The 16,687-nt window shown below is 61.0% G+C and overlaps 1 protein-coding gene across 1 annotated transcript in view; it reads left to right on the top strand.

Moving 5' to 3' along the window:
* Positions 1–16,687, top strand: part of LRP1 (LDL receptor related protein 1) — an 80,201-nt gene that overhangs the window by 48,304 nt on the left and 15,210 nt on the right. Inside the window, exons 27-55 of the mRNA XM_036250686.1 lie at positions 208–452; positions 636–767; positions 1,080–1,307; positions 1,525–1,699; positions 1,792–1,886; positions 2,086–2,235; positions 2,395–2,535; positions 2,856–2,990; positions 5,481–5,612; positions 5,856–5,990; positions 6,168–6,297; positions 6,437–6,563; positions 6,936–7,087; positions 7,181–7,305; positions 7,605–7,982; positions 9,239–9,428; positions 11,343–11,547; positions 11,866–12,058; positions 12,549–12,674; positions 12,862–12,990; positions 13,200–13,319; positions 13,512–13,625; positions 13,930–14,079; positions 14,157–14,279; positions 14,500–14,616; positions 14,764–14,892; positions 15,463–15,585; positions 15,668–15,808; positions 15,881–16,071. Of these exons, the coding sequence (XP_036106579.1) occupies positions 208–452; positions 636–767; positions 1,080–1,307; positions 1,525–1,699; positions 1,792–1,886; positions 2,086–2,235; positions 2,395–2,535; positions 2,856–2,990; positions 5,481–5,612; positions 5,856–5,990; positions 6,168–6,297; positions 6,437–6,563; positions 6,936–7,087; positions 7,181–7,305; positions 7,605–7,982; positions 9,239–9,428; positions 11,343–11,547; positions 11,866–12,058; positions 12,549–12,674; positions 12,862–12,990; positions 13,200–13,319; positions 13,512–13,625; positions 13,930–14,079; positions 14,157–14,279; positions 14,500–14,616; positions 14,764–14,892; positions 15,463–15,585; positions 15,668–15,808; positions 15,881–16,071 (4,531 nt within the window). The remainder of the gene's footprint in view (positions 1–207; positions 453–635; positions 768–1,079; positions 1,308–1,524; positions 1,700–1,791; positions 1,887–2,085; positions 2,236–2,394; positions 2,536–2,855; positions 2,991–5,480; positions 5,613–5,855; positions 5,991–6,167; positions 6,298–6,436; positions 6,564–6,935; positions 7,088–7,180; positions 7,306–7,604; positions 7,983–9,238; positions 9,429–11,342; positions 11,548–11,865; positions 12,059–12,548; positions 12,675–12,861; positions 12,991–13,199; positions 13,320–13,511; positions 13,626–13,929; positions 14,080–14,156; positions 14,280–14,499; positions 14,617–14,763; positions 14,893–15,462; positions 15,586–15,667; positions 15,809–15,880; positions 16,072–16,687) is intronic.

The raw sequence follows: 16,687 nt of genomic DNA, 5'->3' as shown, positions 1-16,687 counted from the left end.
AAGTGACGGGGGTGTGGGCCCTAGACCATGTGTCCCTGATGCTTGGTCTCTGTCTGCCTTCTCTGCCGAGCAGGGTTGGGAGGAGGGATGCCCCAGTGTGCTGAGGTGGGGGCTGTGTGCCAGGGCCTGGGAGGGGCGCCCTGGGCAGGGTGCCCTGAGGCTGCATCCCCAGCCAGCACCCTCACTCTGTCCTGGCCACGCTCTCAGGTCAGATGCCATCTACTCAGCCTGTTACGACGGCTCCGGCCACATGGAGGTGCTTCGGGGACACGAGTTCCTGTCGCACCCGTTTGCAGTGACACTGTATGGGGGGGAGGTGTACTGGACGGACTGGCGAACAAACACGCTGGCCAAGGCCAACAAGTGGACCGGCCACAATGTCACCGTGGTGCAGAGGACCAACACCCAGCCTTTCGACCTGCAGGTGTACCACCCCTCCCGGCAGCCCATGGGTAAGGGCCCGTGGGGACAGGAAGGGGTGCTGGGTGGAGCCCGCTGACAGAAGGGCTGGCAGCAGGCAGTGCTGAAGCGGGGAGGAGGAGAGGGGTGAAGAGGGAGGCGTGCTGCAGGGGAGAAAGGCCATGGAGGGCCAGCAAGTCACGGGGTGGCCTTGCTTCTCCTCTACCCCCACCTAGCTCCCAACCCCTGTGAGGCCAATGGGGGCCGTGGCCCCTGCTCCCACCTGTGTCTTATCAACTACAACCGGACAGTCTCCTGTGCCTGTCCCCACCTCATGAAGCTGCACAAGGACAACACCACCTGCTACGGTAGGAGCCCTCCTGCAGCGCAGCGGTGAGCCGAGGCTGCAGGGGGCGGTGACAGCGCCCAGGTGGCTCCCTGTTGTCACCGAAGGTAGACAGTGCAGTTGGGAGGGGCTTAATGGGGGCTCCAGGGTGACAGTCTCGGGAGGATGAGGCTGGGCCTGCAGCAGGGAGGTCACACCCAGTGGAAGCGCATCTCCTTGATAGCTAAGGACCAGCAGCAGACAGAGGGAATGAAAAGGAGGAGGGACCCTAATCTGGCGGGTGGGAAGCGTGGAGGCAGGAGGCTGCCCTCTGACCTACCCCATGCCCCCACAGAGTTTAAGAAGTTCCTGCTGTATGCACGCCAGATGGAGATCCGGGGAGTGGACCTGGACGCCCCCTACTACAACTACATCATCTCCTTCACGGTGCCCGACATCGACAACGTCACGGTGCTGGACTATGACGCCCGGGAGCAGCGTGTTTACTGGTCCGACGTGCGAACACAGGCCATCAAGAGGGCCTTCATCAATGGCACAGGCGTGGAGACGGTCGTCTCTGCAGGTTCTCTGAACCCTGCCAACACCCGTGGGCACAGGCGACTCCACCCAGACCTTGCTCCCCACCCTGGTCCTCAGTGCCCATTCCCTGTCCCCCTGGGTCCCTTGAAGTACTTCAGCCTGGTTTCCTGATCCCTGTTCCCCACAGAAACCAGGCTGCCCTGCACCTCCCAACCTCTGCCCTGCAAACCCCCAACCACCACCTCCCCTCTGTGCCCCAGACTTGCCAAATGCCCATGGGCTGGCTGTGGACTGGGTGTCCCGGAACCTGTTCTGGACCAGCTACGACACCAACAAGAAGCAGATTAACGTGGCCCGGCTGGACGGCTCCTTCAAGAATGCAGTGGTGCAGGGCCTAGAGCAGCCCCACGGCCTGGTTGTCCACCCGCTTCGAGGGTTGGTCCAGGGCCTGGGTTAGGGAGCGTGAGGTGTGGGCAGGGGAAGAAGAAGACTCTGAGTGCCCCTCCTTGCACCCCTCCCTCCCCCAGCAAGCTCTACTGGACCGACGGTGACAACATCAGCATGGCCAACATGGACGGCAGCAACCGCACCCTGCTCTTCAGTGACCAGAAGGGCCCTGTGGGTATGAGCTGGCCCTGCCTGCCCGAAGCCTTTCCTAGGTCCTCGACCAGGACGTGCTCTCAGGGTTCCCTAGCTGCCCCCTGTCCCCTCGAACTCCCAGCTTAGTGTTTATCCTCACCTCCTTCCCCACAAAGCCGCACATCCCCTGGAGGTGAGCAGCCCCGGTGCCGGGCCCTCCGCTGACCCTCCCACTCTCCTAGGCCTGGCTATTGACTTCCCTGAAAGCAAACTCTACTGGATCAGCTCCGGGAACCACACCATCAACCGCTGCAATCTGGACGGGAGTGACCTCGAGATCATTGACACCATGCGGAACCAGCTGGGCAAGGCCACGGCCCTGGCCATCATGGGTGAGGGCCGCTGGGTGGGGTCGGGGAAAGGAGTCGAGCAGGCCCAGCCGGACTGGCTGGGGAGACGGGGCTGGCCCGGGGCAGCCTGCCCGCCCTGACAGGCCTTAGCAGAGCCGTGGGAGAGGCTTCCTGAGGCACCCTCCCCTCCTGCTGCCCCAGGGGACAAGCTGTGGTGGGCAGACCAGGCGTCCGAGAAGATGGGCACGTGCAGCAAGGCAGACGGCTCAGGACCTGTGGTCCTGCGGAACAGCACCACCCTCGTGATGCACATGAAGGTCTATGACGAGAGCATCCAGCTGGGTGAGGCGGGCTCCAGGGGCGGGGAGGCCGGAGGGGTCAGAGAGGTCAGGGCTACAGGAAGCCCTGGGCAAGCAAGTGAATAGGAATGAAAATGGGGTGGGTTCCGCTCACCACCCAAAGGGGTTCCCCTTTCTAATTCTCACTGAGGCACCGTATACACTGGGCCAAGGGCAGAAGACCTGAGCACTGAGTTGGGTGATGATCCCCACGGGGTCCAGGGTGAAGACAGTGACCGTCTTGTCCCTGAGCAGCATGAGGCTGACACTGAGATCCCCAGGAGGGCTCCTAACCCTTTCTGTGCCTCCTACCTCCTCCTCCAGGGCACGAGGTCACCAACCCCTGCAGTGTCAACAACGGGGACTGCTCCCAGCTCTGCCTGCCCACGTCAGAGTCCACCCGCTCCTGCATGTGCACAGCTGGTTACAGCCTCCGGAGTGGCCAGCAGGCCTGTGAGGGTCAGTGCTCCTGCCCCCCCGCGTCTCCACCCTGACCCGTCCTACTTTACAGCCTCACCTTCCTGTCCTCACCTCGGCAATGGGACTGCATTTGTCACGTGTTGTTACGGGCCTTCTGAGTTAGATGCTTAGTAAGACCCTCTGGGCTGAGTGCTGCAGGGGGAGCCAGGGGACAGAGGTCTCTGTCCCTATAGTCTGCAGCCTTACTCAAGAGGGCCTAACATGCCCTGGCTGGTTTGGCTCAGCAGTTAGAGTGTTGGCCTGCAGTCCAGAGAGACCCGGGTTCGGTTCCCGCTAAGGGCATGTACCTCGGTTGCATTTTGTCCCCGGCCCTGGTTGGTCGTGCGGGTGGCAGCCACTCGATGTGTCCCTTTCACGTCGATGTTTCTCTCTCTCTCTCTCTCTCTCTCTCTCTCTCTCTTCCCTCCCACTCTATCTGAACAAAAAATGGGAAAATGTCCTCAGGTGAGGATAAAAAAAAAGAGAGAGAGGCTAACATGTCGGGAAGCTGGACCATGAAATGGCTCTGACTTAGGATTTTGGAGAAACAGATGTCAAAAGACAGTGCTGCCCTGGTTGGGTGGCTTAGTGCGTTGGCCTGTTGTCCTGCACACCAAAAAGGTTGCAGGTTTGATTCATTGTCAGGACACATATCCAGGTTGCAGGTTCAGTCCCCGGTTGGGATGTGTATGGGAGGCAACCGATCAATGTTTCTCTCTCATATCGATGTTTCTGTCTCTGTATCTCCTTCCCTTCTCTTTCTAAAAATCAATAAACATGTCCTCAGGTGAGGATTAAAAAAAGGAAAAAGGCAGTGCCAGAGCCAGCTTCCTGGAATAGGTGTGCTGTGAGCTAGGTTTTGTATGACAAGTAGGATTTGACTGTGGCTCAAAGGAGAAGGGACAATATGATGCAAGGCAAGGGGTCCAGAGCGACAGGAGAGTGTGTGCAGGGGCCCTAAGGTGCCAAGCCTGAGTGGTGGGCTGAGTGCAAGGGAGTCGTGGTGATAGGCTATGAGGTAGGGCAGGGCCACGGAAAGTGGGTTGGGGCAGATTAGCCTGGTGGCATAGAGCCAGCTGAATGGGGGTGGGAGAAACTGAGGCAGTTAGACCAGTTGGGAGGCTGTTAGAGCAATCCCAGCGTTAGGAGATGGGGCCTCAGCTGGGACTAATAGAAGGGATGAAAGTCAGAGACATGTCTCACGAACTTGGTGACTGATTTACGTACGAGCCCGTGCCCAAGGACAACTTGTCCCAAAGTGCACTCCTGGGCACCTCCCTCTTTGATGTGGGTAAATGTTACAGAAATCAACACTGGGTTCAACAAACTTTAGTGGTATTTTTTTGCTGCAGAACATCTCAGAGCCTTGAATATGCTCAACTGCGCTGGAAAAAAAAAAATTTTTTTTTAATGCTCACCCAAGGATATTTTTTCATTTGTCTTCAGATAGAATGGGAGGGGGAGGAAGAGAGAAAAAGAGACACAGGGACTGGTTGCCTCCCGCACAACCAGGGCCAGGGACTGAACCGCAACCAGGGTACGTGCCTTTAACCAGAATCAAACCCGCGATTCCTTGGTCCGCGGGCCAATGCTCTAACTGCTGAGCCAAATTGGCCCGGGCTGCACTGAAAAATTTTCTTTCTTTTTTTTTAATCCTCACCCAAGGATATTTTTACATTTATCAGAGTGGAAGGGGGAGGGGGAGAGAGAGAGAGATGAATCCATGGTTGCCGCCCGCATGACCCCAACCGAGACTGGGGATGAACCACAACCGAGGTACGTGCCCTTGGCCGGAATCAAACCCAGGACTCCCTGGTCCGCAGGCCAACGCTCTAACCACTGAACCAACCGGCCAGGACTACACTGAAAAGTGTTCAAGAGCAGACTCTAGTGTTTGGAGTTTCCCCCAACTTACTCAACTATGAATCTTTTTTTGTGTGTGTGTGGAGCCTGAGCAACCAGGGCCCATTTGGGGATTCATTTGGGTTCACACTGTAGCAAGGGAGGATTTTGGGGTACATGAATATTGTCTCAGAAGAAATGGGAAACCAGAATGAAACTGGCTCAGGAGACAGGCGTTGGGAATGTTGAGTTGCAGGTGTTAGAGAGGGGACGCTGAAGAGGAAACTAAGGTGGAAATCTAAATCTGGGAGTCATGCAGCGCGGTTGTTTTGTCTGAACCTTCCCAGAGTCTCCACAATGGGCTTGGGGCTGCAGGATCATGCCGAGGGCGGAGCACAGGGAGAGAAACCAGGGCCTCTGCTGCTCTCTAGTGGGGGGCTAGAGGTCTTGCAGGTAGTTCCACCGAGGGTGTTCCTTTCCTGACTCCAGGAGAGCTGACCTTCCTGCCCAGGCTCGGGTGTGTGTGGAGGGGGCAAGCATGATAGCTGGGGAAAATATCAAAATGGATGCAGAGAACAGGTTTGAGGTGACAGAAGCCACGTTTAAAGGGGTGTCAGTGAGGCTCATGCCTGTGTTCTTGTGTTTCAGGTGTGGGCTCTTTTCTCCTGTACTCTGTGCATGAGGGAATCCGAGGAATCCCCCTGGATCCCAATGACAAGTCAGACGCTCTGGTCCCAGTGTCTGGGACTTCCCTGGCTGTGGGCATCGACTTCCATGCTGGTGAGCCGTCTGATGGCAGGAGGTAGCGGGGTGTGACCTTTGGAGGTGGTGTGCTCTGAGGGTCCAGTGTCAGCCTGACCTCAGCTGGAGGGGGAGCACTTACACACAGCTCCCCCACCCCTCCCTAGCTCCCCTTCAAGCACCCCCAGCAGCCACTCACCTCTATCCTGACCCATATGAGTTTGACTCCCCACCTTGGCCCTGTCTTGTTTGGCATCCCCATGTTGGCTTCTCCACCTCCAGAAAATGACACCATTTACTGGGTGGACATGGGCCTCAGCACCATCAGCCGGGCCAAACGAGATCAGACATGGCGCGAGGATGTGGTGACCAATGGCATTGGCCGCGTGGAGGGCATTGCTGTGGACTGGATCGCAGGTGAGGCGTGGCAGGGTGTGGGCTCCGTGGGAGGCAGAGGATGGGGGACGTGGGGTCTCAGAAGGAGAAGGGGCAGGCAGGAACAGGTGGGGGAGCAGCAGGGGTGTCTGGAGGCTGGGAAGGACTGAGTACATGTGTTCCCACCCCAGCCTCTAAGCGACACCTACTCCTTTTCAGGCAACATCTACTGGACGGACCAGGGCTTTGATGTCATCGAGGTTGCCCGGCTCAATGGCTCTTTCCGCTACGTGGTCATCTCCCAGGGCCTGGACAAGCCCCGGGCCATCACTGTCCATCCAGAGAAGGGGTGAGGAGCTGGACAGGCTGGACAGTCCCTGTTCCTGGCTCTGGTCTGACCCAGTTGCTCCGGCCACAGCCCACACTGACCAGGCTGTCTCTCCTCCGTGTTCTGGGGACCGAGCTGCCTGTCTGCCTCCGTCCCACAGGTACTTGTTCTGGACTGAGTGGGGCCAGTATCCACGCATTGAGCGGTCTCGGCTGGATGGCACAGAGCGAGTGGTGCTGGTTAATGTTAGCATCAGCTGGCCCAACGGCATCTCAGTGGACTATCAGGTTTGGACGCAGGCTTGGCCCCAGGGCCGAGGGATGGACCCTGTGCGCTCGGGAATCTCCCCTTATCCCATGCCCTGCCCCGCTGTGGGTCTCCCTGTAACAGCATCCCATTTGGTGGGAAGATATGGACACAGAATCATGGGGTCTTCTGGCCGAGTCCCCACCCAGAGTAGGACTCCTGCAACCCCCGAGAGGTGGGGGAGGGTCACTCAGTGAGGACGGGAGGGAAGCCTGGAGGTCAGCAGTCACAGGTCAGAAGTGGGAGAAGATGGAAGAAGGAGGACAAAGCCAAGAGTCAGGAGTGAGTAGGATGGGGGCGGGGGCTGACCGGGCACAGGGCCCGGAGGTGAGGTGGGTGCCTCTGGCTTGTAGGATGGGAAGCTGTACTGGTGCGATGCCCGGACAGACAAGATTGAGCGGATCGACCTGGAGACAGGTGAGAACCGCGAGGTGGTTCTGTCCAGCAACAACATGGACATGTTCTCCGTGTCTGTGTTTGAGGATTTCATCTACTGGAGTGACAGGTGAGGCCTTCGTCCCGGCCTGCTCCTCGGCTGTCTGCTCCCTCCCTCCTGGCCCCAGTGGGTGTCTTGCTCATGGCCCTTCCCTTCCCCCAGGACTCACGCCAACGGCTCCATCAAGCGCGGGAGCAAAGACAACGCCACCGACTCTGTGCCCCTGCGAACGGGCATCGGCGTCCAGCTCAAAGACATCAAGGTCTTCAACCGGGACCGGCAGAAAGGTGAGGCCAGGGGCCCTGCCTGTGAGTGTGCACCCCGAGAACCCGGAGTGAGGGGCGCTGGGAGAAAAGACGCAAAAGGCTGCTTCCCAGTGACCCCAGAGACCCAGGTGTGGTGAGCGGGGCCTGAGGAGCTCTAGGGTTGGCCTGGTGCTGGCCCAGGGGGCTGTCTGAACTGGGGAGACAGGCTGGGCAGGTGCCAGAGTCTCCACCTCAGCTGAGACCATAGAGGCAGCAGTGAGTCTTCCCCTGAGGCAGGCCCTGCCCTCCACAACCTCCTCCTTCCCCCACCCTCCCCGCAGGGACCAACGTGTGTGCAGTGGCCAACGGTGGGTGCCAGCAGCTGTGCCTGTACCGCGGCGGTGGGCAGCGGGCCTGCGCCTGTGCCCACGGGATGCTGGCAGAAGACGGGGCGTCGTGCCGCGAGTACGCCGGCTACTTGCTCTACTCGGAGCGCACCATCCTCAAGAGCATCCACCTGTCGGATGAGCGCAACCTCAACGCACCCGTGCAGGCCTTCGAGGACCCTAAGCACATGAAAAACGTCATTGCTTTGGCCTTTGACTACCGAGCAGGCACCTCCCCAGGCACCCCCAACCGCATCTTCTTCAGCGACATCCACTTTGGGAACATCCAGCAGATCAATGATGATGGCTCGGGGAGAACCACCATTGTGGAGAGTGAGCCCAGATTCTGAGTCGTCCCCGGGAGAAGTGTGGGCTGTGGGGAGGGTCAGCACGGACTCAGAGCAGAAGAGCTGGGAGACCTCAGCCAGCCCACCCCCGCCCCATCTGAGCCCCACGTGCCTCGGTGCCCCTGGCAGGCGGCCAGCGGATCGCACTCTGCCCATGGTGGTTACAGGACTGTGTCTCCTCCTTTGGAGGCAGAGTCAGCCCTTCCTACATCCCCCTCTGGTCCTGGTCCACCCCGGGCTCCACAGCCCCGGCTCTCTGTGTGTCCAGTGCGCACAGCATGGCTGCAGAGATGGGCCAAGGTCAAGCCCAGACAGGATTTCAGGCACTGGCTCCTCAAGCCTCAGATTTCTTGTCTGTGTAGAGACAGGAGCAGCGGAGGCCGCAGGGGTGAACGCTGAGCTCCGCGCAGGAAGAGCCGTGGGTGCAGAGCTGTCGTCCTAGGACAGACAGCCTTTCAGCAGCCTGAAAACTGTTTTGTTCCGCTGCAGTTTTCTCTTCTCTGGGTTGGGTAACCCCAGGTCCTTTGACTCACCCATTTGTTCACTCGGCCGTTCCCCCCGTCCATGAAGACCTGCCAGACAGTAAACTGGGTGCCGGGTGCACATCGGTGATGATAACAGACCTGTTCTTTCAGTCTCCCTGGAAATGTCCTGCTTCACGCAGTCCAGCCCACCCGTCTGTCTGAAAACGTAGTGTCCAAAACTAAACTCAATACTCCACAATCGTGGCTTGATCAGGAGAGCCTGGCAGGGCCCCTCCCTGGGGGCCTCTGTCCAGGCCCAGTGCCCCCGTTAACGCTGCCTTCCGGCCACGGGGCCGCACAGCTTGCAGCCACTAAAACCCCTGAATCTTTTTCTCTTAAAGGCCGGTATGCTGTGTCTCTTTGTGCCCTTAGTTCTTTAACCCGAGTTTCAGAAGTTTGCAAACAATCTGGTTCAGGGTTTTTTTAGGCAGGAAGCTCCCAGGACAGGCCCAGTAGCATTTGGTTTGCTGGAATGCAGCTTGCACCCAACGTGGCAGAACTCTGGCTCCAGGGAAGGTTGACCTCAACGTAAAGTCAAATCTACCGAGCAGTGAGGAGATTTGGGGTTTGGGGGCACCAAGGGCTGTGCCCCCACCAGCTCCCCTGCTTCCATACTTCTCTTCCAACCCCACATATGCCAGGGAAGGGGGTGCCCCAGGCTGTCCATTCAGCTCTGCTTTCTAGCCCTATCCCAGCCATGGCTGCTCCTTTCTTACAGATGTCGGCTCTGTGGAAGGCCTGGCCTATCACCGTGGCTGGGACACTCTCTACTGGACAAGCTACACAACATCCACCATCACCCGCCACACAGTGGACCAGACCCGCACAGGAGCCTTCGAGCGGGAGACCGTCATCACCATGTCTGGGGATGACCACCCACGGGCCTTTGTGCTGGATGAGTGCCAGAAGTGAGCCACCAGGGCATGGGGGGCGGGCCACAGGGCACAGAAACTGCCCCCGGCAGACCCTGGCAGGGGATGCAGGTGAGGCTGGCCCTAACCTGAGCTCAGCTACTTCCTTGCTGTGTGACCTTGGACCAGCTCTATGACCTCTCTGAGCTTCAGTTTCTTCATCTGTAATATAAGGATAATAATATTTTAGGGGCCTGAACCTAGTGGGGGATCAGAGAGGGGACTGTGAGGACCTTCTGGGGTGGTGATTAGTCGATTCATTCATCAGAGAGCCATGTTCAAGGCACACAGTAGGTCCTGTGTATTTCTGGGACTCCAAGCCTCAGGCAAACATTGTTCACTGAACACCCATCGCATGGATGCCTTGAGCTGGGCTCGTGCAAATCACCTGGCTGGGGAGAGAATCACTGGCGGGAAGCACCAGGACCAGCACAGGGCTGCCGTGGTGACTGAGAGGCATCACGGAGGCGGCAGGTTGGCACAGGGCCTGGACGTGGAAAGGCCAGGGAAGGGCGGAACAGACGGGAATGCTTTGAGAAACAGCGGGAGGAGGAGGGAGGGACTGCAAGGAGCCTCCCACACCTGATGAAAAGATCCCCTTGGGGGGTGGGGTACAGGCCCGAGGATGGTCCAGGAGGCTGGGCTGAGGTTGCAAGGAGTCCAGAACACAAGCCAGATAGTCCACTGGCCGGAGGACAGCTCTGTGGCCAGACATCAGAGGGGCAGAGGAAGGAGGTGCACAGAGGTCCTAGGGGAGAGGATGCAGATTCTCAGAAAACTGGAGAACTTGGTGGTTCTCAAACTCCAGGGTGCATGGGATAGCCTGGGGATGGCTGGTTCCCCTGCTCCACCTCAGGCCTGATGGAGTGAATTTCGGACTGAGGACCTGGAATCACGAACCAATACAGGTGATGTGTGGCCCACACCCTTACACCACTGTAGCGCGTGACCAGCCCTGAGGTCTTCCACACCCGTCTCTGGAGCCTTACCACCCCGGAAAGAAGCATGGCGTGGCTGGTCCGCCCCACCACCTTTACTGAGAGCAGGCCAAGAGGCTTGTTCAAGGGCAGAGCTGGGACTCAGACTCCAAATATTCAAAGTCCTAAAATTATGGAGAAAGTGATTCTTCTGAACTTTTTTTTTCTTTATTGACTTTTAAAGAGAGAGAGGAAGGGGGGGGAGAGAGAGAGAGAGAAATATCAATGAGAGAGAACATTGTTTGGCTGCCTCCTGCACGCCCCCCACTGGGGATCAGGCCCACAACCTGGGCATGTGCCCTGACCGGGAATTGAACCAGCAACCTCTTGGTGCATGGGTCAACGTTCAACCACTGAGCCACACCGGCTAGGCTCTTCAGAACTTTTTGAGGGCAGGATCCGTGCATCCGCAGGACCTAGGGCAAAGTAGACACTCAGCATAGGTCTCCTAGATGCAAGGAGGAGAGCGCATTGATAAAGTAATAATAAATACTCAGAGAGCGTTTACTGACTGTCATTAAGATGAATACGATCTCGTTTAATCCTCAAACCACCCTATGGGACAGGTAGTAGCATCCCCACTTCATAGAGGAGGAAACTGAGGCACAGAGAGGTTCAGTGACTTGCTAAGGTTCCCAGCGGTAAGTGGAGGAGCCAGGACTGGGCCCAAGAGCCTAGCTCAGGTGGCTGTGCTCTTAGTGAACACGGTGGTCGTCCACAGCTGCTGAGCAGCACATGCGCAGACGTGGCTGGGCCCTTCCTGGGCACCAGGGCTGTGTTGGCCTTTGCAGCTCAAAGCTTGCCTTGGGACCGGGATCTGGTTCACACCCTGGCCGACTCCTGGGTTCTGGCCATCTGCGTGCCCCAGCCTGGGCCCTCCCTGGCAGGCCCCTTGGCTCTGACTCCTGTTCCCTGTGGCTCTCTCTTCCCCCAGCCTGATGTTCTGGACCAACTGGAATGAGCAGCACCCCAGCATCATGCGAGCGGCCCTGTCTGGAGCCAATGCCTTGACGCTCATCGAGAAGGACATCCGCACCCCCAATGGCCTGGCCATCGACCACCGAGCCGAGAAGCTTTACTTCTCCGATGCCACCCTGGACAAGATCGAGCGGTGCGAGTATGATGGCTCCCACCGCTATGTGAGTCTCCGGGGCACGAGGGGCTGGGGTCGGGATGGCCAGTCAGCCAGGAGGAGACCGCCCAGGCGCAGAGTAGCAGAAAGGGAGGCCCGAGGAGTCCCATCCAGGCCCGACCGCGGCCCTGAGCTGTGTGGCCTGTGCAGTCCTCGCCTTCCAGGCATGGCTTCCTCACCCGTCGAGGGCGTGCGGTGGAGGTCCTGTGCAGGCCCTTCCCATCTGTGACTGTCCGGGCGCCTAGGCCAGGGTCCAGCTGCAGGGGTGGAGTCAGGGCGAGAAGCCCCAGCGACCCCTGTGACAGCAATGGCCCTGTCCCCACAGGTAATCCTGAAGTCAGAGCCAGTGCACCCCTTTGGGCTGGCTGTGTACGGGGAGCACATCTTCTGGACCGACTGGGTTCGGCGGGCGGTGCAGCGAGCCAACAAGTATGTGGGCAGTGACATGAAGCTGCTGCGCGTGGACATCCCCCAGCAGCCCATGGGCATCATCGCCGTGGCCAATGACACCAACAGCTGTGAGTGGGGCCGCTGCCCGTCCTGCCAGTGCGCACACACTCACACTCACTGCACCCTCCTCTGGTCCCCTGAATCCGTGGACATCCGGCACGCGGTCTCGTCCTTCCTCCCAGACCACACGTGCCCCTGGAGCCCCTGGGCTCTGCCTGCACCGCCCTCCACCACATGTGCACAGACACCCCCACTCTGGGCCTGGCTGACTGAGTGTCCCCCACAGACCTGCAGCTTTCCTGGGCTCTCACACAGGCCCTGGGCCACCCCTCCCCCCACTGCACACATGATCTGAAGGCTCCTTAGACTTGAATCGCCCGAGCACACCCAGAATTCCATATGGCCCCACTTGAGAGCACATCCTCCACCTCAGGCGCCCCGAACACCCCACCTGGCCCTTCACCGCATGCCTGCCGCGGCCAGTGCGTGGGAGCCCGGGGACACTGGGAGTGGGCACGCGGCAGAGAGCGCTCAGCCACCGTCCCTGTCCCGCCCCAGGTGAACTCTCCCCTTGCCGCATCAACAACGAGGGCTGCCAGGACCTGTGCCTGCTCACCCACCAAGGCCATGTCAACTGCTCCTGCCGAGGGGGCCGCATCCTCCAGGAGGACCTTACCTGCCGGGGTGAGAGGAGGGAGGGAGGAGGGCTGGGGGCCAGCTTCTCCCAGACTCTCCAACAGCCCAGCCCCGGGACTTTTCACCAAGGAGACACTGAGGATGGCCTCAGATCCTGGCTGGGAGAGGTACAGGGGTGCTTGGGGTGCTTGGGTCCCCAGGGCGCTGGCTCATGAAGCTCCACTTCCTTCTCCAGCCGTGAATTCCTCTTGCCGAGCGCAAGATGAGTTCGAGTGTGCCAACGGCGAGTGCATCGACTTCAGCCTGACCTGTGACGGCGTCTCCCACTGCAAGGACAAATCTGACGAGAAGCCATCCTACTGCAGTAAGGAGCCACCTCCTCCAGACCCCGGCCTCCGCCACCAGCCTCAGCCCCCGCAGGGTGGGACGCAGGAGCGAGGGGAGCAAAAGCTCCACAACCCAGGAGTTCCGTGAGCTCCCGGGTCCTCAGCGGGGGCTCAGTTTGTCAAAGGAACAGATGCAGCCCCTGCGCTGTAGCTGCTGCTGACTCCTGGCCTGCTCCCCTGCCCACAGACTCTCGCCGCTGCAAGAAGACCTTTCGCCAGTGCAACAACGGGCGCTGTGTTTCCAACATGCTGTGGTGCAACGGGGCAGACGACTGCGGCGACGGTTCCGACGAGATTCCCTGCAACAGTGAGTAGGGCACTGCCCAGCCCCGGACCCCCACCTCGCCCCACTCCCACCTCGCCAAGCTTTGGGCCCCAGACCCCAAGGGGCCTGGTTCAGGGCTCTCTGTGCCAGGCTTTGAGCCAGGCACTCTGGCCTGGGCCGTCCTGGCCCCTGCAGGGAGGACCTAGCCTGACGGTGCGGTGGGCACTGTTCTAGAGACGGCCTGTGGGGTGGGCGAGTTCCGCTGCCGGGACGGCACCTGCATAGGGAACTCCAGCCGCTGCAACCAGTTCGTGGACTGTGATGACGCCTCAGACGAGATGAACTGCAGTGAGTGGTGCCCCCTTCCCGGGCCTCCCTGGCTCCTGCAGTGCTGCTCCCCCATCCGGCCTGGCTTTCTCCCTGGCCCACAGGGTGGCCTCAGTCCCCTCATGGTCTGCCTGTCCTGCTCTTGCTCCCTGCTTCTAGGCCTGAGCTCCCCTGGGGTTCAGGGAGGGGCAGGGACAGTGTGGGCAGCACCCCTCTGAAGGGTGCTGTTCCACTTTCTGAAACACACAAAGGCCTGCATGGCCGCAGCTGCCGGGAGGGTGTTTGGAGGGGACTGGTATCACCCCTCCTCCCCACCCCCCACCAGGCGCCACCGACTGCAGCAGCTACTTCCGCCTGGGGGTGAAGGGCGTGCGCTTCCAGCCCTGTGAGCGGACCTCCCTCTGCTACGCGCCCAGCTGGGTGTGCGATGGTGCCAACGACTGCGGGGACTACAGCGACGAGCGGGACTGCCCAGGTGCAGGCCACGGCCAGGTGTGCGGTGGGCAGCGACGCTGCAGGAGAGCAGGGCCCTCAACCCTCTCTCACCCCCAGGTGTGAAGCGCCCCAGATGCCCCCTCAACTACTTTGCCTGCCCCAGTGGGCGCTGCATCCCCATGAGCTGGACATGTGACAAAGAGGACGACTGTGAACATGGAGAAGATGAGACCCACTGCAGTGAGTGACCACAGCGTCCCCGAGCTGGGTGCCCAGAGGACCTGCAGGGAGCCAGGGCTTTGCCATGGCCACTGAGACCCTGTCCCAGCCCTCTCTACCCCAGGGCTTTCACCCTGGGCCCCCCATCTAGGCCCTCAAGAGAGGGGGATCATCTCTTTAGCTCCTGCTGAGCCCCCACAGAGGGTGCTGTGGGTCTCTGAGTGACCACCTCTCCCCCCAGACAAGTTCTGCTCCGAGGCCCAGTTCGAGTGCCAGAACCATCGCTGCATCTCCAAGCAGTGGCTGTGCGACGGCAGCGACGACTGCGGGGACGGCTCGGACGAGGCGGCGCACTGTGGTGAGGGCGGGGAGCCGGCTGGCGCGGCCCCGGGGAGCACAGCCCCCACGCACGCCCCGCCGTGGGCACCCCGCCACAGGCACCCAGCTGCCCAGCCTGGCTCTGCCTGCTCCGGAGCCTCCCAGCAGCTCCCTGTTCCCCCCACAGAAGGCAAGACGTGTGGCCCCAACTCCTTCTCCTGCCCGGGCACCCACGTGTGCGTCCCCGAGCGCTGGCTGTGTGACGGCGACAAGGACTGTGCAGACGGCGCAGATGAGAGCGTCACGGCCGGCTGCTGTGAGCGGGGGTCGTGAGGAGTGGGGGTGGGGGGTCGTGAGGAGTGGGGGGGGTCGTGAGGAGTGGGGGGGTCGTGAGGAGTGGGGGGGGGTCGTGAGGAGTGGGGGGGTCGTGAGGAGTGGGGGGGAGTCGTGAGGAGTGGGGGGGTCGTGAGGAGTGGGGGGGGTCGTGAGGAGTGGGGGGCGTCGTGAGGAGGGGGGGTCGTGAGGAGTGGGGGGTCGTGAGGAGTGGGGGGGGTCGTGAGGAGTGGGGGGCGTCGTGAGGAGGGGGGGTCGTGAGGAGTGGGGGGGTCGTGAGGAGTGGGGGGCGTCGTGAGGAGTGGGGGGGTCGTGAGGAGTGGGGCGGGCAGCAAGCAGCCGCAGTCGCACTTGGCACGGGGCAAACCGAGGGCAAGAAGAGGAAGTGCTTCAGCAGGGGTCGCTGGCCGCTGGTGGTAGCGCCCGTTCTGTAGCTCCGGGTCCCCGTGTGCGGTGATCTGCCCATTCCACCGCGCAGCCCCAGGACGGTCTGGGGGGGCGGTGGGCGCCTGGCCCGCGGGGGCTGAGGGGCCGCGCCCGCCTGTGTCCACAGTGTACAACAGCACCTGTGACGACCGTGAGTTCATGTGCCAGAACCGCCAGTGCATCCCCAAGCACTTCGTGTGCGACCACGACCGCGACTGCGCCGACGGCTCTGACGAGTCCCCCGAGTGCGGTGAGCCGGGGGCCGCGGCGGGATGGCCCTCACCGTGGGGCTGCGCCCAGGCCGCCAGCCTCACCCGCCCCTGCTCCCCCAGAGTACCCGACCTGCGGCCCCAGCGAGTTCCGCTGCGCCAACGGGCGCTGCCTGAGCTCCCGCCAGTGGGAGTGCGACGGCGAGAACGACTGCCACGACCAGAGCGACGAGGCCCCGGCGAACCCGCACTGCACCAGCCCAGGTGGGCTGCGTCCCGCTCCCCGGCCCCCCCCCCTGCCCGGGCCCCACTGACCGCCCCTCCGCCCCTCCCCAGAGCACAAGTGCTACGCCGCCTCGCAGTTCCTGTGCAGCAGCGGGCGCTGCGTGGCCGAGGCGCTGCTCTGCAACGGCCAGGACAACTGCGGCGACGGCTCGGATGAGCGGGGCTGCCACGTCAACGAGTGTCTCAGCCGAAAGCTCAGCGGCTGCAGCCAAGAGTGCGAGGACCTCAAGATTGGCTTCAAGGTGTGCCCCACCCCAGGCTGGCAGCTTCCACACCCCAAGCCTGATGGGAGCCCCTTTCTCCACCCCATGGGTTCACTCGTCCGTTCAGCAAGGGTCCGTGGGCACCTGCGCTGCCAGACAGCGCTGGGGCCACGGAGCCGCGCAGTGAGCAGAACAGGACTCTGCTGGTCGGGCTCTGCGTCCGGAAGGAAGAGCCGGCAGGCTCTGCTGGGACATGAGAGAAGGCTGTGGGGATACAGGGGTGCAGAGTCAAGGGGGCGAGGTGCAGGTCTGCAGTCCAGGGGAGAGGCCAGACAGCAGAGCGACACCTGGGGTGATGGCCACAGAGATGACATTTAAGTCCATAAGTCGGATGGATTCCCAAGGGAGTGGGCGGAGATAGAAAAGGGGACGTCCAAGGCCTGAGCCCTGTGCTCGGCCACCCCAAGGGCTTGGGAGGTGTGGGGGACTGGCCGAGGCACCTGATGGGGCAGCAGCTGGGGCTGAAGAACAGCAGGTGGAGAAAGCACTGGAGAAGGACAGGATCGGCTCTGTCACAGGATGCCCACGGGTCACATGAGACGAGCCTGAGCATTGCCCTGTGGACGTGGACACATGGCGGTGGTTGGGGACTCGT

The sequence above is a fragment of the Molossus molossus genome, unplaced genomic scaffold (assembly GCF_014108415.1).
Source record: "Molossus molossus isolate mMolMol1 unplaced genomic scaffold, mMolMol1.p scaffold_m16_p_10, whole genome shotgun sequence".
In the NCBI taxonomy this organism is placed as follows: domain Eukaryota; kingdom Metazoa; phylum Chordata; class Mammalia; order Chiroptera; family Molossidae; genus Molossus; species Molossus molossus.
This window is presented reverse-complemented; position numbering and strand designations above follow the sequence as displayed.